Raw genomic sequence first — 26,720 nt, 5'->3', positions numbered from 1 at the left:
GCAGACCGGAAAACTTCTCAATTTCTTCCCAATGGTAAACTGCCTGAGTAAGACATTTATCAACCATCTTTGGTTACACCCCATACCTACTAGAACAGCAGGGCCGCATTCAGCTGGGCACAACATTGTGGAATATTCAGATAGAAATATATGATGGAGAACAAATACTCCTCTCTGACATGAAGAAAAAGGAATCCTGTCAGCTCTAATAATGGCACTTCTATCTGTAACGTTCCACAGCGGTGCACCCTCCTGAACAGAGCCCAGTTACATGCATCTGTTAGGTCCTCACGTAGCACCAATACACATCCAAGACACTCAAGCAAGCCAAACCCCCTTTCTCTGTCCCTACACGACACCACATCTGCTGGCACACAGAAAGCTACATAACATCTCTTGTGTCTCCGAATAGCACCAACTCACATCCACAGGCACAGATCTGCGATTTGTCAAAGCCTCATGTAACACCTTACATAGGCCACACACACCCCCCTGTCCCTATCCTCACCACACTCCTCCACTTGTAGGCTACTAGCCAAATGCCTATTCACATTGTTACAAGCTATACCCATCTCTATACAGTCTATACTATCTCTACTGTATTACTATCATCAATACCACAGCATGTATCAAACAAACTACGACACCCTATTCATGTCACACAATACCGCACTTATTTCCCCATCACACACTCATGGAAAGAAGTGGAGGGTGCTCAACCATCACACACTCAACCACATTCACTCGGAACAAACCCCTACCTCGTCAATAATATCTACCCAAAACATTTCCATTTAGTAACTAACACACCTCCCTCACACTAAGATCGACATCCCCTTCCTATACGCCACATCCCCTGATCTGACCCTCTGGCTCCCTATGCCTAAGTACAGGAAGAACTCCGTTTCCCACTTCCTCCACCTATTTTTATGCTGATGCCCCACCTTATTTGCCACTCTGACTCCAGCTCCGATTGGATGAGACGCAGGAGGCGGAGTATCAGGTGCTGCGGATCCAGCTGCAGCAAGAGTTGGAGCTGCTCAACGCCTACCAGAGCAAGATCAAGATCCACACCGACTCGCAGCATGAGCGGGAGGCCAAGGACCTGGAGCAGAGGGTGTCCATCCGCCGGGCACTGCTGGAGCAGAGGGTAGGTGTAGGGGGAAGTTGCCCCTAAACTCTGATCTGGGGTCAGTTTATCATTTCCCCCACTAATGGTTAGAGTTGTTGGAGGGGAAACTGATTCTAGATCTGTACCAAGGGGAAACATCACCCTGGAGCAAGGGGTGGAGAGATGCATGCTAGGGTTAGGGCTAAGGGGAGGGATGTATGTGTGGTCTGGATAGGTACAGTGGTGATTTTAGCATGTAAATCTTGGTGATGCAGAAAGAAAAAAAAGTGGGATGCATGCCAGCAAAGCCACAACAATAAACAATGCGCTGCTAGACCTGGCTATCAGCAGAGCCTTGTCTGGCAGCGAAACAGTTCATTCAGCCTCAGTTACTGCCTTTTAAAAAAACATAGCTGATATTGCTGACTTGCTTAAACAAATGTGGTTTCTAATTTCGATTAAGACATTAATGAGCGAGCTAGGACGGACGTAGTCAATATAACTATTTGTTTAGCACTTTTGAAATGTACAGCGACAAAATTCAGAACATGGGCCGTTCTTTGAGTTCTCCCTGTACACCAAGTCAGAACCGTAGGATAAATAAAGGGGGCATATAAGCAGACAATGAAAGCTCTAACAATATTCGATGATTACATTTCTCTAAAACAGGTTATAGGCTACATGTGCACCACCAAGTCAGAACAGTTGGTGAAATTAAGAGGGGTAAATATAACAAATTATTAGGGTGAGGCACATGGGCTACTAATGTCTTACTACACAACATACTACACAACATATTTCTTTCATCACATTCCCAGTGGGTCAGAAGTTTACATACACTCAATTAGTATTTGGTAGCGTTGCCTTTAAATAATTTACTTAAGTCAAATGTTTTGGGTAGCCTTCCACAAGCTTCTCACAATAAGGTGGGTGAATTTTGGCTCATTCCTCCTAACAGAGCTGGTGTAACTGAATCAGGTTTTTAGGCCTCCTTGCTCGCACACACTTTTTCAGTTCTGCCCACATGTTTTGTAGGATTGAGGTCAGGGCTTTGTGATGGCCACTCCAATACCTTGACATTGTTGTCCTTAAGCCATTTTGCCACAACTTTGGAAGTATGCTTGGGGTTAATGTCCATTTTGAAGACCCATTTGTGAACGAGCTTTAACTTCCTGATTGATGTCTTGAGATGTTGCTTCAATATTTCCACTTAATTTTCCTGCCTCATGATCCCATCTATTTTGTGAAGTGCACCAGTCCCTCCTGCAGCAAATCACCCCCACAACATGATGCTGCCACCCCCGTGCTTCACGGTTTGGATGGTGTTCTTCGGCTTGCAAGCCTCCCCCTTTTTCCTCCAAACATAGCGATGGTCATTATGACCAAACAGTTATATTTTTCTTTCATCAGACCAGAGGATATTTCTCCAAAAAGTACTATCTTTGTCCCCATGTGCAGTTGCAAACCGTAGTCTGGCTTTTTTATGCCGGTTTTGGAGCAATGGCTTCTTCCTTGCTGAGCGGCCTTTCAGGTTATGTCGATATTGGACGTGTTTTACTGTGGATATAGATACTTTTGTACCTGTTTCCTCCAGCATCTTCACAAGGTCCTTTGCTGTTGTTCTGGGATTGATTTGCACTTTTCACACCAAAGTACGTTCACCTCTGGGAGACAGAACATGTCACCTTCCTGAGCAGTATGACGGCTGCTTGGTCCCATGGTGTTTATACTTGCGTACTATTGTTTGTACAGATGAACGTGGTACCTTCAGGCGTTTTGAAATTGCTACCAAGGATGAACCAGACTTGTGGAGGGCTACAATTTTTTTTCTGAGGTCTTGGCTGATTTCTTTTGATTTTCCCATGTCAAGCAAAGAGGCACTGAGTTTGAAGGTAGGCCTGGAAATACATCTACAGGTATACCTCCAATTGACTCAAAGGATGTCAATTAGCCTATCAGAAGCTTCTAAAGCCATGACATCATTTTCTGGAATTTTCCAAGCTGTTTAAAGGCACAGTCAACTTAGCTTATGCAAACTTCTGACCCACTGGAATTGTGATACAGTGAATTATAAGTGAAATAATCTGTCTGTAAACAATTGTTGGAAAAATTACTTGTCATGCACAAAGTAGATGTCCTTACCGACTTGCCAAAACTATAGTTTGTTAACAAGAAATTAGTGGAGTGGTTGAAAACAAGTTTTAATGACTCCAACCTAAGTGTATGTAAACTTCCAACTTCAACTGTAATTTATGCAACAGCATACAATACATTTTTGGACTCGACTTGTTGTGCTGTGCTCACTTGAACATGAAGGTGGCGCTGCGGTCCTTCGTGGGCAAATTTTATCATCAAAGTCTGTCATTCTCTGGATTTATGGTGCTTTCAAAACAACTGGGAACTTGGGGGAAAAAAACAAGGTTGAATCATGATGATGTCATTGATCTTCAGGTTGTAGCTCTAGAAAGAGGCCGGATTTATAAATCCGAGTTGGATGACCATTCAAATTTATTTTCCCAGTCGGAGCTCGTTTATTCCTGACTTCCCAGTTGTCTTGAACTCACTGAAGTCAAGTTTTCGCAGTTCCGAGTTAACAGTTGTTTTGAGCATGGCACAAGTCATGCTTCATTGACAGCATGGCCAATGTTGAATGTTTTATCATTTTAGACTTGGAATAGAGCCACTTAATCCAAGATTTGGGACCACACAGCCACTCCACTGAATAATAGGCTAGTGATTGCTTTGCAATGCTTGCAGTTACCACTATCACTGATTCCTTCCAAACCACTCCTTGTTGAATTTGCGATTTCCTACTCGTTGTGTAATGTTTATGTTGAATGGCCAATGAGTACCGATATGTTTTATCTATAATTTCTCCATTATTTCTCTTAATATGACAAGGATTAAAAAGGATTTGCCAGTAGATTGTCGACTTGATTCATGATGATGACTTCTAGCAAAGATTTTGAAAGTATGTTGACATGATCAGTCCAATCAAAGCTACTGTACATATAACGTGATTTGATGTAATTTTATCTGTGGCCAATGACCTTGGATGGGCACTTCTATTGTAACTCTATAGCAGCACCCAAGGGGCTAGAATTTTATAGCTCTACCCTTAGACTTGGAGGTGACGTAGTGTCCCCATGAGGGACAGAACACTGAGCCAATCACGACTCAACGCTCCGTATTTTCTGCTGGCTTGCCCCATCACCACAGAAAGCACTGAGCTAAGCTGAAACACCTGCATTTTGGAGCTGCCTTACTCAAGAAAACAAAAAGAGACCATGTTTGTATGCAGCTTTATTAACTCGATTATATATATTTTTTTACATTGTTTGCAAACTGATATGTGACGCGTATTAATGTCAAAATAACATACAAAACAGGCAAGCCCTGAATGACGGGTCGACACTGGATAGGTATAACCAGTGTAGTGGAGGAGCTTCCACCTTACATTTCTGCACACATCAAAGGGGTTAGGGCCAAAAATAGGGTTAGGGAGCGAATTGGGACTGACAGAGAGTATGGCTTAATTACATATTGACCGCCTAGCCCTGGACTTTTGTCTTGGATGTTAAGAGATGTCTTGGATGTTTGTCCAAAATGTATATCCAAGGTTACATATCTGGCCCATTGAAAAATGCAAAGAATATATACTTAACTCTAGCACCCCTTCATTCTAGGCACTCCTGTAGATCTGACCGAATTGGATAGGTGGATGCAATATTGCAACCAATTAGAGGCTATTACCAGAATGCTTATCTATCCTCTCAGATCTACAGGAGTGCCTAGGCCGGTTGTGGAGGTTAGAGTTTGTGATTACATTTTTGGACTTTTGGAATGGGCCTGATATGGAGCGATTTCAGTGGCAACAGAAATTGAATTTGAATTCCATAATTTTTTCTTTGTATGAGGATATTTTAATTTAATATTTTTGAATTTGTAATACACAAATTGAATTCATTATGAATTACATTTCAATTTAATTGAATATTCAAGTTCAATATTTATATATTAAGTTTCAATTAGAGTATGTGAGCGGAGTTGATGAGTGGTCGGAAATCCTATTCATCGCTCATGGAGCTTGCGCAGCTCTCTGGCACTCCACATCCTGCTCCGAGACCTTTCCAACCGCTCCGCTAAAAACCGCTCCTTGCTCAAAGAAAATAAAAACTGGCACTCCAAATTCACTCTATTCATTAAAATCACAATTTAACCAACACACATCTATTTCTATGACTACCTGGACCTACTGTACCATTTTGTTTTGAAGTATTGAAACCAAACCATATGATTTGAATGAAAAGTATTTTAATAAACAACAGGAAAAGGTGACTGTAAGAAGGGCTCGTCATTTCAAATAGGCTACATGTCATATTAAACAGCATATAAACACTCTAAATATGTCAGGAGCCAGACAGCTAGCCAAATATGGAGTGCAAATTATTTATTTTGGCTATATTATTTAAATTATTTCAAGGCTATAGCCTACAGATAGATAAATTGTGAAGCTTTTGCATGTTCGCACATGCAAAAGCTAGGCTGGCAGGGACACTAGGCTGGCAGGGACACTAGGCTGGCTGGGACACTAGGCTGGCTGGGACACTAGGCTGGCAGGGACATTAAGCGCTCAGCATATTAATGTAATGGCAAAATGTAGATTTCCTCCTAAATAGACATACCCAAAAGTAACTGCTATTCATGTGTAATTACATGATTGACATACAAAACTTGGTATTTCTGGAAAGAAGACATCTGGGAGATTATGAGGAAATGATCAGAAGATAGGAGTTACATAGTACAGAATACACAAGATCAAGCACACACAAAATAACAGTTTTATTGTTTGTTTTTTAAGTCATCTTTCATTGACAAGCTACAAGTGAATTATTGATGACTTGAGCTGGCTTCCACAACATGTGAACAATATCAGAAAAAAATGGGATTGATAGACCTAACAACTAGAAATGGGCAGATGTTTTAGTAAGTGGTGTCAGGTGTGGTCACGGGACGTTTCCAAGTGTCCCTAAACCTGTCAAGTGGCATATGTCTGTAAATTAGATAATTCCAGTGCTATTACATATTTGCAATCCCTAAATGCTATTTGTTCAGAATAAAAACTCAATATCGACCATATCAACCTCACTTAAACATTATGGTGGTGTTATGGGGTCTCCAGGGTACATTCAAGTGCCCTTTCAACCTCTCCAAAGTGTCCGAATGTGGTAATTGCACTGTTTTTGCACACTGGATGTGCCTCTTGCTTTGTCCCACCCAGGTCAACTGCATATCCCTGGAAAACGTATCATTGGCTACAAGACTGTCGAGGTGCCATAGTAGCCTACAGGCAACCTCCTATTTCTTTATGTGCAAAATATATAGTCACTCGGTGGACATTAGATGTTACCATTAAGTCATACATCATCAGATAACATTGGCAATAGGATTTGTTCCTACCAACCTAAGGATTAATTTGATACCCTCCATGTAGCTATAGCTCAAACACAGACCAAATTGAAGCTTACCTTGCAAGATGTTTGGTGAAAACGTTGTGTAAAATAAACAGTTTGACTCTCGGGACTGGTGATCAATAACGGTAGTTCACAGGCAGACAAATAAGATATCCTCATGATCTGTGGAGTCCCGGCTTTTGGTGTGTACCAACGTATTCCGTGTTTATTTTGATTATACTTCACAACACTAACAGGAATGTAGGTAGCAGCCATCTTGAAATGAGGTCATCAGCTCGGTCTGCCCTTATAAATTTGTATGCCCATATGGTTGTAAGGCACACCAAAGATTTGAAGGCACCGATCAATAGCCAAGATACTCAGCTTTCCGCAGACACCCTGCTTTTGCGGACAGGGGCTACCTTTCTCATACCAGACTGAATTGAATAAAGAAAATCGAATAGGGTCCCCAAATATGGGAACTTTACATTTAAGAGGTACAACATTTCGCTGTATTAAATCATTATAGTCTATAAATTGCATATGTAGCCTGTGACTTAAATTAAATACAAATTAAACGTAGACTGCCTTATTTTTTAGGCTCCATCTACAGTGCCTTTGAATTCATTTTAGAGTTTGGCGAGAGTCTATGGCTTCAGGCTCATGCGATGGTGCCTGGAGAGCAGGCCAGCAGCAGAGACTATCCTCTCAGCACTTGCAGAGCCACTGGGGATGCTAAACACCCTTCGGGCCACTCGTGCAGGGATGTGTATTTTTAATTAACTTTTTTGGAAGTAGGACTAAAATATTTTCGGTAAAATAACCCTATCAAAACGTAAAGCTCCTTGAAAGAGGTAATATTCCAGGCCTATTGTGCCAAAATCAATCATGGCCTATTGTATACAGTGCATTCGGAAAGTATTCAGTCTTATTCTAAAATGGATGAAGGGAAAAAAAATCCCTCATCAATGTACACACAATACCCCATAATGACAAAACAAAAACAGGTTTAGACATTTTTGCCCCCCCCCCCCCAAAAAAAATATATATTGAAATATGAAATTTACACAAGTATTCAGACCTTTTACTCAGTACTTTGTTGAAGCACCTTTGGCAATGATTACAGCCTCATTTCTTGGGTATGACGCTACAAGCTTGGCACAGCTGTATTTGGGGAGTTTCTCCCATTCTTCTCTGCAGAGCCTCTCAAGCTCTGTCAGGTTGGATTGGGAGCGTCGCTGCACAGCTATTTTCAGGTCTCTCTAGAAATGTTCGATTGGGTTCAAGTCCGGGCTCTGGCTGGCTGGGCCTCTGAAGGTCATTCAGAGACTTGTCACAAAGCTACTCCTGCATTGTCTTGGCTGTGTGCTTAGGGTCGCTGTCCTGTTGGAAGATGAACCTTCGCCCCAGTCTGAGGTCCTGAGCGCTCTGGAGAAGGATTTCATCAAGGATCTCTCTGTACTTTGCTCCATTCATCTTTCCCTCGATCCAGACTAATCTCCCAGTACCTGCTGCTGAAGAACATCCTCACAGCATGCTGCCACCACCATGCTTCACCGTAGAGATGGTGCCAGGTTTCATTCAGACGTGACGCTTGGCATTCAAGCCAAAGAGTTCAATATTTGTTTCATCAGACCAGAGAATCTTGTTTCTCATGGTCAGAGTCCTTTAGCTGCCTTTTGGCAAACTCCAAGCAGGCTGTCATGTGCCTTTTACTGAGGAGTGGCTTCCATTTGGCCACTACCATAAAGGCCTGATTGGTGGAGTGCTGCAGAGATGGTTGTCCTTCTGGAAGGTTCTCCCATCTCCACAGGGGAACTCTGGAGCTCTGTCAAAGTGACCATCGGGTTCTTGGTCACCTCCCTGACCAAGGCCCTTCTCCCCAAATTGCTCAGTTTGGCCGGGTCGTCAGCGCTAGGAAGAGTCTTGGTGGTTCCAACCTTATTCCATTTAAGAATAAGTGAGACCACTGTGTTTTTGGGGACCTTCAATGCTGCAGAAATGTTTTGGTACCTTTCCCCAGATCTGTGCCTCGACACAATCCTGTCTCAGAACTCTACGGACAATTCCTTCAACCTCGTGGCTTGGTTTTTTTCTATGTCATGAACTGCCAATTTTGTGACCGTATTTAGACTGGTGTGTGCCTTTCCAAATAATGTCCAATCAATTGAATTTACCGCAGGTGGACTCCAATTAAGTTGTAGAAACATCTCAAGGATGATCAATGGAAACAGGATGCAGCAATGGGTCTGAATACTTATGTAAATAAGGTATTTCTGTTTTATTTTTTATACATTTGCAAAAAAAAAAAAAATCTGTTTTCGCTTTGTCATTATGTGGTATTGTGTGTAGATTGATGAGAGGAAAAAAACAATTTAATCGAGTTTAGAATAAGACTGGGGTCTGAACTTTCCAAATGCACTGTAACCTGGATTTTTTTTTTTACAAACATCCAAGACATCTGTGTGTGTTTGTTTGTGTGTGAGTTTGCGTGTATGTGCTTTTGGTTAGTAAAAAAAGGAAAATTCGGACTACTGGGGACATTTTTCCAATCCTATTTTAGGTTTAGGGTTACAATTAGGTTTAGGAGTTAGGGTTAGGGGTTTTGGATTAAGGTTAGAGTTAGGGTTAGGTTTAGGGGTTAGGGAAAATAGGATTTTGAATGAGAATCAATTTTTTGGTCCCCTTAAGGATAGTAAAACAAACGTTTGTCTGTGCGTGTGTTTATGGGTGTTTTCTCACGTTCAACACTTCTGTGCCCTTGTTCCCCCTATTACCCACAGATTGAGGAGGAGATGCTTTCTCTTCAGAATGAGCGCTCTGAGCGCATCCGCACCCTCCTGGAGCGGCAGGCCTGTGAGATCGAGTCCTTTGACTCGGAGAGCCTCCGTCTGGGTTTCAGCAACATGGCCCTCACGGGCATCCCCAGCGAGGCCTACCCCAAGCAGGGCTACACCAACGCCCCACCAGTGTTCCGCTCCGGCGGGGGCCACTGGAGCCATGGCATGCACCCCCAGCCCCAGCCGCACTCGCGCCGCAGCCACAACATTAGTAGCAGTGGAGGGGGAGGGGGTGTTGGAGGGGGGAGCAAAGGGGAGTCTTCTTCTTCTCACGGCATGGCTCTGGGGTTGGGTCTGGGGAGGGACGGGAGGGAGGTGCATCCTTCATCTCGTTCGTCAGCCTCTTCTTCCTCCTCCTCCCAACAACACCACCACCGCCATCACCTGCCACAGCACTACCACCACCAAAGCACACCCCAGCTCTACCGGGAGCGGGAGAGGGATAGAGAGAGGGAGCGGGAGAAGGAGAGGGACAGGGAGTGGGCCGGTGTCCGAGGCAGCGGCGACCTGGCCCACCCACAGCACCCCCACCACTTCTCCCACAACCTGCCCTCTCGCTCCTCCTCTCAGTCCCTGGCCCTGCTGCCGCCGCCGCCCCCCGCGCCACCCTCCATCTCGGGGCCCTCCTCGTCCTCCTTGCAGGGAGGGGTGTATGGCGGGGGGCTGGCCGTCAGGGGTGGTCCCAGCCTCATGGCCCTGAGGAACAGCCCCCAGCCGCTGAGGAGGACGGCATCCGGAGGGGGACCTGGCGGGTCGGGTGGAGGCGACGGGGTGCTGAGCCGCAGCACCTCGGTCACCTCGCACATCTCCAACGGCTCCCACCTCTCCTACTCCTAAAGAGGTGGGAGGCGGTGGAGGGTGTTCACCCGAGAGAGAGCAGGAGGTAGGGGGTAGGCGGGGATGGGGGAATGTAGCTACCTGTCTTACCATTGAAGTGGGTGAGGGAAAAGGATGCAGAGAGGGTGGTGTCTGCTGACTTTTTTTCTGAGGTGAGGCAGGGGAAGGGAGGGGGTTAGGTGTCAGTTTGAGGGTTGCTCTTCAAGGTAGCCATGTCTTCGTCTATGATGTTCTATATTGGAATGGAGGAAGCGAGAGAATAGGTGGGAAAGTGCATGGAAAGGGAAGAAATAAAGACAACAGACCTAAAAGTGAATGTATGTATGTAGTGTGTGGTGTCCTGATAATCTAGCAAGCACTTGTGTTGTATGGCTTCAGAAAGGGAAGACATGGGGAACAATAAAAATGCTGGTTTTAGTCTGCATTCAGAAAGGTAGCTATTGTTCGGAACACATTTTATTGGTTTATAACTACTTTGTTGACATAGTTTTTTGGTTTATTTTGTAGATGTGTTAAAAACAAGTGGCTCGGGACGTCACCAAGGCCTTTAAGAAGTCTTAAAGGGATGGTGTGATGACCACGCAAGAATTCCGGCTGATGTAAATGAATATGAATACACAGAATGTTTATAAAGGCAACAAACAGACCCGGTTTCATAAAAAATTATGAAAGCACCTGGAATGGAGAGAGACATTTGTGTGGACAACAAAATGACCTCAAAAACTTTTCCGTCATCCATGACATACACTATATATACAAAAGTATGTGGACACCCCTTCAAATTAGTGGATTCGGCTATTTCCAACAAGTCAGTTTGTTAAATTTCTGTCCTGCTAGAGCTCCCCCGGTTAACTGTAAGTGCTGTTATTGTGAAGTGGAAACATCTAGGCGCAAGAACGGCTCAGCCGTGAAGTGGTAGGCCACACAAGCTCACAGAACGGGACAGCTGAGTGCTGAAGTGTGTAAAAAGCGTCTGTCCTCGGTTGCAACACTCACTACCAAGTTCCAAACTGCCTCTGGAAACAACTTCAGCACAAGAACTGTTCGTCAGGAGCTTCTTGAAATGGGTTTCCATGGCCGAACAGCCTCACACAAGCTTAAGATCACAATGCCAAGCGTTGGTTGGAGTGGTGTAAAGCTCGCCGCCATTGGACTCTGGAGCAGTGGAAACACATTCTATGGAGTGATGAATCACACTTCACCATCTGGCAGTCCGACGGCCGAATCTGGGTTGGCGGATACCAGGAGAACGCTACCTGTCCCAATGCATAGTGCCAACTGTATAGTTTGGTTGAGGAGGAATAATGGTCTGGGGCTGTTATTCATGGTTCGGGCTTGGCCCCTTAGTTCCAGTGAAAGGAAATCTTAATGCTACAGCATACAATGACATTCTAGACTATTCTGTGCCTCCAACTTTGTTGCAACAGTTTGGGGAAGGCCCTTTCTTGTTTCAGCATGGCAATGCTCCCGTGCACAAAGCAAGGTCAACACAGAAATGGTTTGTCGAGATCGGTGTGTTAGAACTTGACTGGCCTGCACAGAGCCCTAACCTCAACCCCATCAAACACCTTTGGCATGAATTGGAATGCCGACTGAGCCAGGCCTAATCGCCCAACATCAGTGCCTGACCTCACTAATGACCTTGTGGCTGAATGTAAGCAAGTCCCCGCAGCAATGTTCCAACATCTAGTGGAAATCCTTCCCAGACAAGTGGAGGCTGTTATAGCAGCAAAGGGGGGACCAACTCCATATTAATGCCCATGATTTTGGAAGGAGACGTTCAATAAGCAGGTGTCCATATACTTTTGGTGATGTAGTGCATTTATTATCTTTAAAAATGACATGGGTGTCCATGGGAGTCGCTCCAATGCATTACATAAATGTACAAAACATTTGTAAACATGACCAAAATCACATTTGAGATGTACAGTATTAGTTGTCCAAGTTTCACTGGTATTTAAAGACTAGTGTAGTCAGAAACGTTATTTTCCTGTGTTTTACACTGCAAAAAGTGAAATCTAAGCAATCCTAAATATCTTCTATTGAGTGATAATTTTACCTTCTTGAAAAATATCTTGAAATAAGTTAAATGACTTGTATTAAGACTTTTTTTTTTAGGTTAAAATAAGCACAATTATTTGCCAATGATGTTAGATAATTTAGCTTAGTAAGAAAAAAAGAAAAAAACATGAATTATCACTCGATGTAAGATATTTAGGCTTGCTTAACGTTCACTTTTTTGCAGTGTATATATATTTCCACACTGTGGTTGGAATAATATTGTTAAAATTATGATAATGCCCTTTTAGTGTAAGACATGTTTGAAAAGACCGCCTGAAATTTCAGCTTGTTTTGGGGACATCACCAGACAGTTAATAGACCAATAAGAAAGAGTGTTCCAAACCTCTCTGACAAAAACTTCTAGTTTTTAGTTTTCCCCTCCCCCTCAGAACACTCCCAGACAGTCCTAGCAAAATTATTGCTTGATAAATGGCTATTCTTGTTTATTTTCTTTTAAAAACAAAAATGTATCAGTTTTATGGAGTAATAACGACAATGATCATAGTAATTTTGATATATTCAATGAGTATTGAACCCAGGATTTAGACTAAGAAAGCATTTTCTATAGGTCAATATTACCATTACTAATCCATATATAGTTGTTGTAATCTTGTACAAAAATGTGTTTTTATCTTGCAAGAGAAATGCCACTTTTGACTATGGGGCTATGGTTGATAATGTGTAAAAAATAGATATACATTGAATTGTCAGGTATGGTGTGTGTAACAGGTATTAATGATTATTAATAATGTTTTATTAATAATTGTTGATTATTCATGTGTGTATATGTGTTGGTTGAGTGGTATACAGTCTAGTTATATTGCCACTTTTGTAGACAAACAAACATTATTGCATTTTAAAGACACTTGTGTAACCTTTATAAAAGGTCTGACCCCAATGAAAAGGAAGGTGACATATCCAAAAGAAGCAACATTGGTTGACATGAACATTATTAACCTCTTCTGGATTGTTTCTGTTCGTTTGTTGGATTTTGAAATGAAAACGTTGGGTGAATTTTCTAGAGATTTCACAATTTATTCTACTGAGCCCACACATATTCTAGCATGAAGAACAAAATGAAGTTCAAAGATAAAGAATGGTGCACAATTCAGATGATAATCTCACAGTGCACACCATCATTGCAAGGTGCGAGCCACTTGTCAGTGAGCTTGTGCTGCAAGTTGAAGTAAATTGTAAGGTCAAGGGTTGTCGACCATTTGTTGTGTACTTAAGCCTACACTCACCAGGGCCATATTACTAAAACACTTAACTTCCCCTTTCTTAATTAAAGGGGTTTGCCTCATTCAGTTAGCTAAGACTCTGTTTATATCTAGGGATTCTGAGATGCTGTTCCTTTGTACAAACAGGCTGATATATTTATTCAATCTCAAAAACACCAGCTCTGACAAGTCCCCTGTAGCCTAATACTTCATGCTTGGTTGAAATCTAAGTGCATGCAGAAAACTCCTTATATAAATAAGACTGGTGGGTTTCGATATGTAGATGGATGGTTGGTAACATGCTAATTCATAGGTATTGGGGGGTGGTGCAGTAAAAGGTGTTATCTTAATTTCTTAAGGTCTAGGAAATCATGATGGACATCAGGAAGAAGAGATCCCAATTCCTTTGTCACAGACATAGCTGGTTAGATGATGATATGGACTGCTCTGTGTGGACTTGTACGGTTTGCAAAGGGGACATTTTCAGTTAATATGTAAACATAGTTGAACATTCCAATCAGGCGATTCCAAGCTTGAGGGAAAAGAATAGGGGTCTTTAAAATGTGTTGAACATGAGGGTAAAAGCAAAGTAATACAAAATAAAAATGAATGATAAACATTGGTGTTCCTGTCTTTTTTATATATATATATATTACAATGTGCATTAATTTGTTTAGGCTTGAGCATAATCCCAAATTGATTGAAGGGTTGTTTTTGTCATAATTGCATCCTGCATGTTTATGTAGCCTATACAAAACAAGAACAAGATAGGCTATACTAGACACGACAATTATGGCATATGAAAACGTTTTGATAGCCTATGTTGTCATTGTCCTGTAGCTGTGCGTGTTTTATGCCTGACACTTCCATCCCCACAATTGCTTCCGTGCGTCCCGCCCTTTAAGAGGCACTCGTATGGAATGGTTTTCTCGACGTGTTCCTAGTACGCGTGCGCTGCGGATGAGCTCTATATAGCAACTGCAGACATCTATTTTTGACGGTCTGAGAAATACTGTAGTGAAATGTCTGTCGGACGAAATCCCGAGTAGGAGGGGGCAGAAAGCATGTGCTCCGGGAGGGAGACGGAAATGAAAGGGGGTGTCCGAAGAGAAATCCGATCCCTTTAAGAGCAACTGTGACATAGTCGTGCGAGGAATAGGAGAGGAGGGGGAGAAGAAAGAGGAATTTAAAAAGAAAAGGAAGAAAGAGACAGGGAGGGAGGAGGGAGAGCGAGCGAGCGATAAAAAAAGAAAGATGACATCCTCGCATTTGAACAGCCGAGGTGGAGCGATAGGCTGCGGCCCGGAGCAAGCGCTCTTTGCCAGGGTCAGGGCTTGAATCCAACAACGAGGCTTCGACAAACACCCGATTGGCCTATTGGGGGAAATCGGACGAATTTATTAATAAATTCAAAAGCATGAACTGCTACTCTTTCAGATGCGTTTATTATAACGCTGTTAATAGTTCGCATTGTGCGTAAAATGCATTCATTTAATTTTAAAATCGAGTTATGTATGACTACGGCTATATAAATAACATTTGATTTTTGTGCACACATATTTGGTTTGAAAGTTAACAATGCCAAAAGATATACGTTTTTTAAAATAATTGTGCTTTTCTAAATTAAAGTTAGAAACCACAGTCAAAGAGAAATAGGCCACTATTGGAGCAGGCAATTCCACTCAGGCAGACAGCCTAGTCAGCCTAATCGTAACGCCTGCGTGAATACGAATAGCTTGAATCCTTAAATTAGTACATGTTTTTGCACTTCTTGCTCCATTTGAATATTGTTTACTTAGATCTTCGCGCCTCAATAGCCAATAGGGTGATTAAAGAATATGCCAACGATTCACTGTCGAATCGCAATCAGGATTACTTAACTGACTTTATACTCTTCGTCACTTTGGTTCAAAATGGATGCTGCTTGGAGCAATTTTCTCTTCCAGGTAAGTCTTAATTGACCTTTCTTGTCGTGTTTGTGTGCGCGCTTTTCTGAAGATTGGCTTTTGAAGAATGTGTGCCCCGCTGCTCCGGGGCCTATGCATTTATGTGACGCAAAGTAGCATCTAGTCTAGACCAGTGGTTCCCAATCAGGGTTACTAGGACCCCTGGGGTGTACTTGAGAAGACTCATGAGACAATAGCCTTACTGGTAAAATGCACATGAAGGGGTACTCCTGGCAGAGCAAAATGTTGTTGGTGGTATACAATGCAGTGACTTTATGCTAATAGATCTGTGTTTATTTCTCCAGACTACTCCCACCCAAAACCAAGTGGAGGGGACCCTCCAATCAGAACTCTTACCAGTCCATACTGCCTCTCCTCAGACCCCTCCCACAGAGAACATAGCCCAGCCTCCTTCCACGGTGGACACTGCTGCCCTCAATGAAGAACCCTTACCTGGTGAGAGAATCATGGGGTGTGAAATACATATAAATACTATTGATTTTTCAGCAGTTATCAGCAATTAAGTTGAAAAGGATGTAATGTAGATTGCTAAACAAGATGTCTGTTATAATATGATACATTATGTAAGGGGATCCTGAGTAGCGCAGTAGTCTAAGGCACTGCATCGCAGTGCTAGAGGCGTCACTACAGATCCGGGGCTGTATCACCACCGGCCGTGATTGGGAGTCCTATAGGGAAGTGCACAATTGGCCCAGCGTCGTCCGGGTTAGGGGAGGGTTTGGCTGGGGTAGGCCGCCATTGTAAATAAGAATTTGCCTAGTTAAATGAAAAAAATAAACATTAGGCTGTCTTCATATCGTTATATTTAGAATTTATCGGGATATTATTATTAATGAGCATTTCCATGTCTTAATTTCTCATTCCCTCTCTTCTTCCACTCTTTTGTCCTACAGCGAAGACAACTTCCCGGCCTGCCCGTGTGCCACACATCTGTGCCATATGCAGCAAGCAGTTCAAGAACAACTACAACCTGCGGCGACACCAGTCGGTCCATACAGGGGTACGCATGAGGCGAGCAGGGGAGCAGGAGGAGGGGGCGAAGGAGGTTGGCGGTGGCGCAGGGCCGGCGCAGGCGGTGTCGGGAGAGAGGGCGGAGAGGCATACGGTCCCCCTCTCCCTGCTTCACCTCTCCGTTCCTCCCCCTCTCCCCCCTCCCAGCATGCTGGCGTCCCAGCTGCCAGCTCTGGGTAGTCAGGATGGCGAAGGGGTTTCCATGGCAAGCGTAGTGGCTAGAGTTAACCCCCATGCTCCTCCTGCTGCTGTCGTCATGGTGGCGGGGGCGACAGTACAGGTGGGTCATGGCGCTTCTGGAGGTTGTTGTTGTCGTCCGTGAAAAAGAAAAGTATAATTTAGGTTCCTCTTGCATGGTCTTTATGGAGATTGTGGGAATAAAGGGAATTCGGCATGTTATGCAAATGGCCCAGAGAAATGATCTAGGTGTCGCGAGCCGTGTGTGTCTGAGTGGTTCGGAAAGACCCAAAGAATGGACAATATGATATGTCAATAATCTACACAGATGCATGTGTAATTATCGACTACTACAATAAATAAAAAACTGTTTGTACTGTAAGCGCATCTCTTTCTAATCATCCCCCCCCTCAGAGGCCATCGAACCCCAACCCGAACCCCGTGCGGAAGAACCACGCCTGTGAGACATGCGGGAAGGCTTTCCGAGATGTGTACCACTTAAACCGACACCGTCTCTCCCACTCGGATGAGAAACCCTTCTCCTGCCCCATCTGCCAGCAGCGGTTCAAGCGGAAGGACCGCATGAGCCACCATGTGCGCTCTCACCAAGGCGGTGTGGAGAAACCATATGTGTGCCCTCACTGTGCCAAGGCTTTCTCCAGGTGAGAGTGGTATGCTATAGGCCAGAAAGCAGGGTCGTGTTCATTGAGCCAGAGTGCAGGGTCATGTTCATTAGGGCAGGCAACATAATTATTTTCTTCAGATAGTACCTTTCCCTGCATTTAGGGCCGTTTTCTTCTTTGTGCCTCAGTGATACGCTATACAGTGCATTCGTAAAGTATTCAGACCCCTTGACTTTTTCCACATTTTGTACGTTACAGCCTTATTGTAAAATTGATTAAATCATTTTTTCAATCAATCTACACACAATACCCCATAATGACAACCGTTTTTTTTTTTTTTTTTTAAACCTATTACAAATAAAAAAGAGAAACCTTATTTACCTAAGTATTTAGACCCTTTTGCTATGAGACTTGAAATTGAGCTCAGGTGCATCCTGTTTCCATTGATCATACTTGAGATGTTTCTCCAACTTAATTGGAGTCCATCTGTGGTAAATTCAATTGATTGGACATGATTTGGAAAGGCACACACCTGTCAATGTAAGGTCCCACAGTTGACAGTGCATGTCAGAGCAAAAACCAAGCCATGAGGTCGAAGGAATTGTCCGAAGCATTGAAGGTCTTCAAGAACACACTGGCCTCCATTCTTAAATGGAAGAAGTTTGGAATCACCAAGACTCTTCCTAGAGCTGGCCGCCTTCTACCCTTGAGCAATCGGGGGAGAAGGGCCTTGGTCAGGGAGGTAACCAAGAACCCATTAGTCACTCTGGCAGAGCTCTAAAGTTCCTCTGTGGAGGTGGGAGAACCTTCCAGAAGGACAACCATCTATGCAACACTCCACCAATCAGGCCTTTATGGTAGAGTGGCCAAATGGAAGCTACTCCTCAGTAAAAGGCACATGACGGCCCGCTTGGAGTTTGCCAAAAGGCACCTAAAGGACTCCGACCATGAGAAACAAGATTTTCTGGTCTGATGAAACCAAGGTTGAACTCTTTGGCCTGAATGCCAAGCGTCACGTCTGGAGGAAACTTGGCACCATCCCTACAGCTAGGCATGGTGGTGGCAGCATTGTGCTGTGGAGATGTTTTTCAGGGAAATGGAGACTAGCCAGGATCGAGGGAAAGATGAACAGAGCAAAGTACAGAGAGATCCTTGACAAAACCTTGCTCCAGAGCACTCAGGACCTCAGACTGGGGCAAAGGTTCACCTTCCAACTGGACAATGACTCTAAGCACACAGCCATGATAAACGCAGGAGTGGCTACGGGACAAGTTTCTGAATTTCCTTGAGGGGCCCAACCAGAGCACAGACACGATCGAACATCTCTGAAAATACCTAAAATAGCTGTGCAGCGACACTCCCACTCCAACCTGACAGAGCATGAGAGGATCGGCAGAGGAGAATGGGAAAAACTACATAAAACTAGAAAAACTACGCCCCAAATACAGGCGTTCCAAGCTTGCAGCATCTTACCCAAGAAGACTCGAGCCTTAATCGCTGGCAAAGGTGTTTCAACAAAGTACAGATTAAAGGGACTGACTACTAATGTAAATGTAACATTACATTTTTTTATTTGCATACATTTCTAAAAACTTGTTTGTCATTATGCGGTATTGTGTGTAGATTGATGCGGGGGGGAAATTATTTAATCCATTTTCGAATAAGTGTGTAACGTAACAAAATGTGGAAAGTCAAGGGGTCTGAATACTTTCCGAATGCACCGTATATTCAAATGTGGACACCTTCAAATTTGTGAATTGGGCTATTTCAGCCACACCCGTTGCTGAGAGGTGTATAAAATCTCCATAGACAAACATTGGCAGTAGAATGGCCTTACTGAAGATCTTGGTGACTTTCAACGTGGAACCGTCCTTGGATTCCACCTTTCCAACAAGTCAGTTGGTCAAATTTCTGCTCTGCTAAAGCTGCCCTTGTCAACTGAAAAGTGCTGTTATTGTGAAGCAGAAACATCTATGAGCAACAACGGCTCAGCATCAAAGTTGTAGGCAACACAAGCTCACCGAATGGGACCGCCAGGTGCTGAAGCACGTCGCAGGTAAAAATCGTCTGTAACAGGGTGACTACACCGCTCGCATCGCGTGCATGAGCGTTGCAAAATAAATTTTGAAATCTATATTATTCAATTATTGCACCCACACTGCTCGCACGCGCCAACGAGTGTCTGCATTGTCAAGGACTAAAATAGAAGTCGTTCTATTTGTGACGCAGATCGCGCTGCAAGTCCTGCCCCTCCCATCTCCTCATTGGTTTATAGAAGCAGGTACCCACGTGCCATCTCCTCATTGGTTATACCCACGTGGGTGACTGAAAGACGAACGAGGTCAGTGGCGGTAATGCACCTAATTTATGAAAGTTGCCAATTGCAATATAAAGTCAAGAGAAGAAAAAGCCTGGAAGGAAGAGAGATGACTAGAAACGATTCGGTTGACCGTTTTCTGTGTGGATTAATTGTCGGAGTAGAGGACCTTGTGCATTTCAGGTAAAATAACAACCTAATGTTTATATCCCAGGACAAATTAGCTAGCAACAGTAAGCTAGCTAAATGGGACAAATTAACTAGCAACATCAAGCTAGCTAAATGGGACAAATTAGCTATTGATTGCAAGCTAGCTAGCTTAATTGCCATAAATGTTTAATGCTTTTCGACCTGTCCCCAAAGTAATGTAATTGGTTCAGTTTGTTTTGATATTTTAACCTGCGTGTCGTGATCGTGTTTGGTGTGGGGGGACAAAATACATTTATGCACGATGGCGCACGCGCACAGCCGGTTTGGGTTTCGTGTAACACTCACTACATACTTCCAAACTGCCTCTGGAAGCAACGTCAGCACAATAACTTAGTCGGGAGCTCAATGAAATGTGTTTCCATGGCCGAGCAGGCGCACACAAGCCTAGGATCACCATGCGCAATGCCAAGCGTCAGCTGGAGTGGTGTAAAGCTCGCTGCCATTGTATTCTGGATCAGTGGAAACGCGTTCTCTGGAGTGACGAATCATGCTTTACCATTTTTATTTTAAATGTAACCTTTATTTAACTAGGCAAGTCAGTTAAGAACAAATTCTTATTTACAATAACTGCTTACCCCGGCCAAATCCGGGCACCACTGGGCCAATTGTGCACGGCCCTATGGGTTCTCCCAATCACAGCCGGATGTGATACAGCCTGCAATTGAACCAGGGACTGTAGTGACGCCTATTGCACTGAGATGCAGTGCCTTAGACCGCTGCGCCACTCGGGAACCATCTGGCAGTCCGACGGACGAATCTGGGTTTGGCGGATGCCAGGAGAACGCGACCTGTCCGAATGCGTAGTGCCAACTGTAAAGTTTGGTGGAGGAGGAATAATGGTTTGGGGCTGTTTTTCATGGTTCGGGCTAGGCCCCTTAGTTCCCGTGAAGGAAATCTTAATGCTACAGCATACAATGACATTGTAGACGATTCTGTGCTTACAACTGTGGCAACAGTTTGGGGAAAGCCCTTTCCTGTTTCAGCATGACAATGCCCCCGTGCACAAAGCCAGGTCCAAACAGAAATGGTTTGTCAAGATTGGTGTGAAAGAACTTGACTGGCCTGCACAGAGCCCTGACCTCAACTCCATCGAACACCTTTGGGATGAATTGGAATGCTGACTGCGAGCCAGGCCTAATCTCCCAACATCAGTGCCCGACCTCACTAATGCTCTTGTGGCTGAATGACTTTTTGTGGATTCCAATATAAACAAACACTATATAGCTTCAAAACATGGTTAATTGTATTTTGATATTAAGGATGGTCAGTCCTTGCATCCATAGCTCTGTCTATGAATTTGAAAGTGGTTACATTTGTCCAGACCCATCCCTCAACATTTTACCGAAACAGGGGTGGGGAAAACACTTTATTGTTTCTACTGCTGATTGCTGCTTTAAAGGGGCGTTACATTCCAAAATCAAGTCTGTCACATGTTTTCACACCTCAAAAGTAGTCGAGATAAGTCCACATCCCATGCCATTGGTTGTCTGTGAATGGGAAATGTAAGCACCAAAAATGTGGGAATTACATGGTGCTCATCTTTTTCATTCATAATGGTTTGTGGCCTGGGACTTGAACTTATCTCAAAAGAAGACTTCTTGCGGTCTAAAAACATCTGACGAAGTTTGAATGTAATGTCCCTTTCACAGATTCACAGTTTCTGCTGGAGAAAGTCTATAACAAGGTGTTGTTGTCTTACCCCTTGCTATCTCTCACTTCTTTCAGGCCTGATCATCTCAATAGTCATGTCAGACAAGTTCACTCATCTGAACGACCCTTCAAGTGTCCGGTACTTGATGTTTGTGCTACTTTATATCCTTTTACACCTCTGAAATCTCAATACAGTCATTCTTAGCCATCAATTTGCTTCTCTATACCTTAAATCCTTCGTACCATAACTATCCATTGTAATAAAATCGGTATTGGGATCAATTCCATTTCAATTCAGGAAGTAAACCGAAATTCCAATTTGAGTTTACTTCCTGAATTGACCCCAACCCTGAATTAAATACAATGAGAGATTGTTATGCTATTAAACTGCTGCCTTCTGTGTCTTTATTGATAACCAGTCATTCCTCATCACTCTCTGTGTTTAGACATGCGAGTCCAGCTTCGCCACGAGGGACCGGCTACGTGCTCATATGATCCGCCACGAGGAGAAGGTACCGTGCCACATCTGCGGCAAGCTCCTGTCGGCTGCCTACATCACCGATCACATGAGGGTGCACAACCAATCGCAGCACCATTCCTGCCATATCTGTAACCGCAGTGAGTGTCTGTCAACAACTTGTATTGTTTGATGAAAGGGTTCACAAATAGTTTATAAGCTGTTAATAAACGTTTCACGGCCTCCCGAGTGGCGCAGCGGTCTAAGTCACTACAGACCCAGGTTCGATACCAGGCTGTGTCACAGAGAGACCTATGAGGCGGTGCACAATTGGCACAGCGTCTTCTGGGTTAGGGGAGGGTTTGGCAGGCTGGGATTGTCCCATTGCGCTCTAGCGACTCCTTGTTGCGGGCCCGGGCGCCTGCAAGCTGACTTCAGTCACCAGCTGGACGGTGTTTCCTCCTACACATTGGTGTGGCTGGCTTCTGGGTTAAGTGAGCAGTGTGTCAAGAAGCAGTGCGGCTTGGCAGAGCCATGTTTTGGAGGATGCATGGCTCTCGACCTTCGCCTCTCCCGAGTCCGTAGGGGAGTTGCAGTGATGGGACAAGACTGTAACTACCAATTTGCATATCACGAAAAAGGGGTAAAAGTACCAAAAAATTATATACAGTACCAGTCAAAAGTTTGGACACCTACTTATTCAATCTTTATTTTTACAATTGTATACATTGTAGAATAATAGTGAAGACATCAGAACTATAAAATAACACTTGGAAGGAATCATGTACTACCCAAAAAAGTGATGAACGAATCAAAATATTTTTTATATTTGAGATTCTTCAAAGTAGCCAACCTTTGCCTTGATGACAGCTTTGCACACTCTTGGCATTCTCTCAACCAGCTTCATGAGGTAGTCACCTGGAATGCATTTCAATTAACAGGTGTGCATTATTAAAAGTTAATTTGTGGAAAGGAAGACCCAAAGTTACCTCTGCTGCAGAGGGTAAGTTCATTAGAGTTAACTGCACCTCCGATTGCAGCCCAAATAAATGCTTCACAGAGTTCAAGTAACAGACACATCTCAACATCAACTCTTCAGAGGAGACTGTGTGAATCAGGCCTTCATGGTCAAATTGCTGCAAAGAAACCACTACTAAAGGACACCAATAATAAGAAGAGACTTGCTTTGGCCAAGAAACACAAGCAATGGACATTAGACCGGTGGAGATTTGTCCTTTGGTCTGGAGTCCAAATTGGAGATTTTTGGTTGCAACCGCCGTGTCTTTGTGAGACGCAGAGTAGGTGAACGGATGATCTCCGCATATGTGGTTCCCACCGTGAATCATGGAGGAGGTGTGGGGGTGCTTTGCTGGTGACACTGTCTGTGATTTTTTTGTATTGTTTTTTTTTAATTCAAGGCACACTTAACCAGCATTGCTACAACAGCATTCTGCAGTGATGCACCATCCCATCTGGTTTGGGCTTAGTGGGATGATAATTTGTTTTTCAACAGTACAATGACTCAAAACACACCTCCAGGCTGGGTAAGGGCTATTTGACCAAGAAGGAGAGTGTTGGAGTGCTGCATTAGATGACCTGGCCTCCACAATCCCCCGACCTCAACCAAATTGCGATGGTTTGGGATGAGTCAGACCGCAGAGTGAAGGAAAAGCAGCCAACAAGTGCTCAGCATTGGTGGGAACTCCTTCAAACCTGTTGGAAAAGCATTCCAGGTGAAGCTGTTTGAGAGAATGCCAAGAGTGTGCAAAGCTGTCATCAAGGCAAAGGGTGGCTACTTTGAAGAATCTTAACACTTTTTTTTTTGGTTACTACAACAGTCCATATGTGTTATTTTGTGGTTTTGATGTCTTCACTATTATTCTACAATGTAGAAAATAATAAAAATAAAAACCCTTGAATGTGTAGGTGTCCTAAAACTTTTGACCGGTAGTGTATAAATAAAAATGTAGAGTTTAAGTGGTTTATAAGATGTTAATAAACATTCAAAGTTTAGAAATGGTTTATTAAATGGTTAATAAACAATTGTCAAGTCCTGGAAAACACACACTTAGTAATTTTCCATACAAAATCTTATCTAGAAAGTTTTCATTCTAGCCTGCCTACCGTACTCTATAAAGCATTACTTGTAAAGGCCTAAAATGACGTTAACTGCTAACTCTCTCCGTCTCCTCCAGGCTTCACCACTCTGACCTACCTGCGCGTCCACGCCCAGAAGCACCACGGCCAGGAGTGGAAGGAGAGCGCTGGCGGCTTCGGCGGCACGGGCTCAAGTGGTGTTCTTGTGTGCCAGCTGTGCGGGGTGCACTGCAAGACCCCCACCCAGCTGCAGGGCCACATGGGCACCCACAGTACTGGGGGCCAAGGGGGCTCCTCCGGCACTGTTACCGCTAGCGGGGCGTCCAGCTCCTCCGTGTCCCTCAGCAACATGGTGTCAGCCCCAACCGTCTACGTCAACAGCAACGCAGTGGTGGACCTGCTGGTGTCGGACTGCTCCAGCATACAACCTCAGTCCCACAGTTAGCAGAGCCGCAGTTGAACTTCAGCCACTTGAGTCCCTAAGACCCGTAGTAATAAGATTAGGAGGCTTGCTTAGGGGAGAGCCTCAGTTGTAAACTTTGGCCCCTCTGAGTCCCATAGCTAGAGGAAGAGGGCGGGAAATGGAAAGAGGGGTCTGGCTTAGGGGAGAAAGAGAGAGAATATTGTAGAGAGAGGAGGAGGGGGACATTGTATGTCCTGTACGCTGATTCGATGACGCTAGATAACGACAAATACAGACGTGTCCCCAACGTGGCTGAACTCTCTCGCTCTTTCAATACTATAACACTGTGGACTTGTCTGCTCTATCCCTTTCCCTCCCTCCTTTCTCTCCCCCTTGCCCTCCCTCAGTCCCAGCAACTACTCCCCTCTGCTAGTAATGCACCATGTACTGTAACTCAATGTCAGTCACACCAACCACCTCTCCTTTTGTTTATTTTGTCGCTCTCTTCTCCAAACGTTCATAAGATAGCCTTGTAGTAAGCTGAGGAGTGATGTAATAGGAACATGATATAACAAGGGGGTGTGTAGAAGAGTCGAATTCTGAAAGAGAATGAGAGGTTCAGGAGGTGAATTGCACATAAGTCAGGGGCTGCTATCCTCCAGAAATGATGAGGAGTAGATGTGACGTTTTAATTGTGTAGTGCTGCGAGCGTATGTATGTAGTCTGTTTTAAATAGGGCCACCGCTGGATCTGGAGGTTAGTCCATACCCACTGGGCAGACACTGGTTGAATCAACGTTGTTTCCATGTCATTTCAATGAACCAATGTGGAATAGACGTTGAATTGGTGTCTGTGCCCAGTATCGGTGTTTATGAACAGTGGAGGGGTGTACTGCATTGAGTGTCAAGCACCTTAAAAATGTTGACGTTTAATCCGCTGAAGGTTCAGACAGGTTTCGTAAAGATGCATTTGCTCTGCGTCTTCCTCTTTGGGCACAACCACATTTAATACATAATGGTTATTCTTATAACTGCTACTGTACAGCCACATTCATGACACCTAAAAACACCATTTGCATTAAAGTGAAGCTAGCTAATACTACCTAGAAGAACGTTAGCAGCAGTCCCCCTTACACTAGAGATGGTTGAAAACAAATATTTTAAGAAAAGTATCGATTGATTCAGTCAAATGAGTTGTACCCATGTCTGCCATTTTATTTCTTTGTAACTGTTATTGCCATTGTGTTCTTTGTTTTGTTCCTAGTATGAGTCCACCATATTAAAACTAATTCATTAACACCACCATGTATAGCACACAGCATTCTGAATACAACTCGTATTATAACTCACCGCTCTCCATGAATCTGAGAAAGATCACCTTTCCTCAGATATCTTGGATTGTTTGACTTTTTCAGTGGTTAAGAGTGATGTCATGGAAGGGCTTTAAAGGTCATGTCGAGGTAAGAATATCCAGGAACTTTATACTACTAGCATTCGATGGCCCACCCCTGGTATGCTTTCAACAAATCCTGGTTTTGTTGGGAAGTGCTTCATTTAATCAGTTTAGTGTTGGTATGTTATATATTTTTTTGAACGCTTCTAATTATTTAATTTGGAGGCTTGTTCTTCCTGTTGAGAAAAGTAGCGTTTTATTAAAAGTTATTTTAGGTTTCCCGCGTTAAGCAACAACAAAAAAATACCTCTATTCTAGGAACCTGTACAGCTCTTGTGATACATCGTAATGCCTTACTGTACTCAACTGCATTTTAATTATTTTATTCTGAACTATTTTAAATCTTAGTCATGGATTCATTAAGAATACTAATGGGATGTATTTATTATATTTTTATATTTCTCAACAGTATGCATGTCTGAACAGTTAGAGCAAAAAACAGTTGATGCTTACCGTGATCATGAATATTACGTTATTATTTTGTAGATGAAGTATAGAGATCATGTTATTATTTTGTAATTTTGACTATTAAAAGTAAAAGGAGTAAACACATGAGGTGAGGTGTGTCCATTATTTGTGTGTGTGTGTGTGTGTGTGTGTGTGTTACATGCTTGACAGAGGAAGCGTTTGGATTTTGTTTTAATAAGGTGCAGTGAAAATGGTGGGTAGTGGCATGCAGCTGGTAACATAGTGTGTGTGTTGGTATCTTTGACATAAAATATGTTAAGCGTGAGATGAGCATGTAACCTTGACCCCTGTTGTTGTGTAATCGTATTTGGCTCTGGCTCCTGTGCGTGTGTTGCTGCACACTGAGTAATCCCTCTACACCGATAC

General features: G+C 43.6%; 2 protein-coding genes across 4 annotated transcripts in view; both read left to right on the top strand.

The window, feature by feature from the left end:
* Positions 1-14,141, top strand: part of taok2b (TAO kinase 2b) — a 75,694-nt gene extending 61,553 nt beyond the window's left edge. The window contains exons 20-21 of the mRNA XM_014159280.3: positions 968-1,150; positions 9,348-14,141. Of these exons, the coding sequence (XP_014014755.1) occupies positions 968-1,150; positions 9,348-10,241 (1,077 nt within the window). The 3' untranslated portion in view covers positions 10,242-14,141. The remainder of the gene's footprint in view (positions 1-967; positions 1,151-9,347) is intronic.
* A 368-nt stretch (positions 14,142-14,509) lies between these two features.
* mazb (MYC-associated zinc finger protein b (purine-binding transcription factor)) lies at positions 14,510-26,438 on the top strand. Of its 3 annotated transcripts, none has more exons than XM_014159273.3 (7): positions 14,510-15,468; positions 15,774-15,924; positions 16,383-16,489; positions 17,092-17,339; positions 21,553-21,625; positions 21,924-22,095; positions 24,130-26,438. In XM_014159273.3, exons 1-7 carry the CDS (start codon positions 15,436-15,438, stop codon positions 24,474-24,476), a joined length of 1,131 nt encoding a protein of 376 aa, XP_014014748.1. In that variant the 5' UTR covers positions 14,510-15,435; the 3' UTR covers positions 24,477-26,438. The 3 variants fall into 3 exon arrangements, with proteins under 3 accessions (XP_014014748.1, XP_014014747.1, XP_014014746.1); XM_014159272.3 differs by having other exon boundaries at positions 16,383-16,780; positions 21,553-21,616; XM_014159271.3 differs by having other exon boundaries at positions 16,383-16,780.
* Positions 26,439-26,720: the final 282 nt, after the last annotated feature.

This window comes from Salmo salar, chromosome 19 (genome assembly GCF_965601325.2).
Source record: "Salmo salar chromosome 19, fSalSal1, whole genome shotgun sequence".
In the NCBI taxonomy this organism is placed as follows: domain Eukaryota; kingdom Metazoa; phylum Chordata; class Actinopteri; order Salmoniformes; family Salmonidae; genus Salmo; species Salmo salar.
Note: the sequence above shows the minus strand (reverse complement) of the source record. Positions and strands in the feature narration are given on the sequence as shown.

Coding starts and splice junctions, on each gene's coding strand:
- mazb (XM_014159271.3), top strand. CDS start 15,436: ATGGATGCTGCTTGGAGCAATTTTCTCTTCCAG. Junction 15,469..15,773: donor GGAGCAATTTTCTCTTCCAG/GTAAGTCTTAAT, acceptor TTATTTCTCCAG/ACTACTCCCACCCAAAACCA. Junction 17,340..21,552: donor TGTGCCAAGGCTTTCTCCAG/GTGAGAGTGGTA, acceptor CACTTCTTTCAG/GCCTGATCATCTCAATAGTC.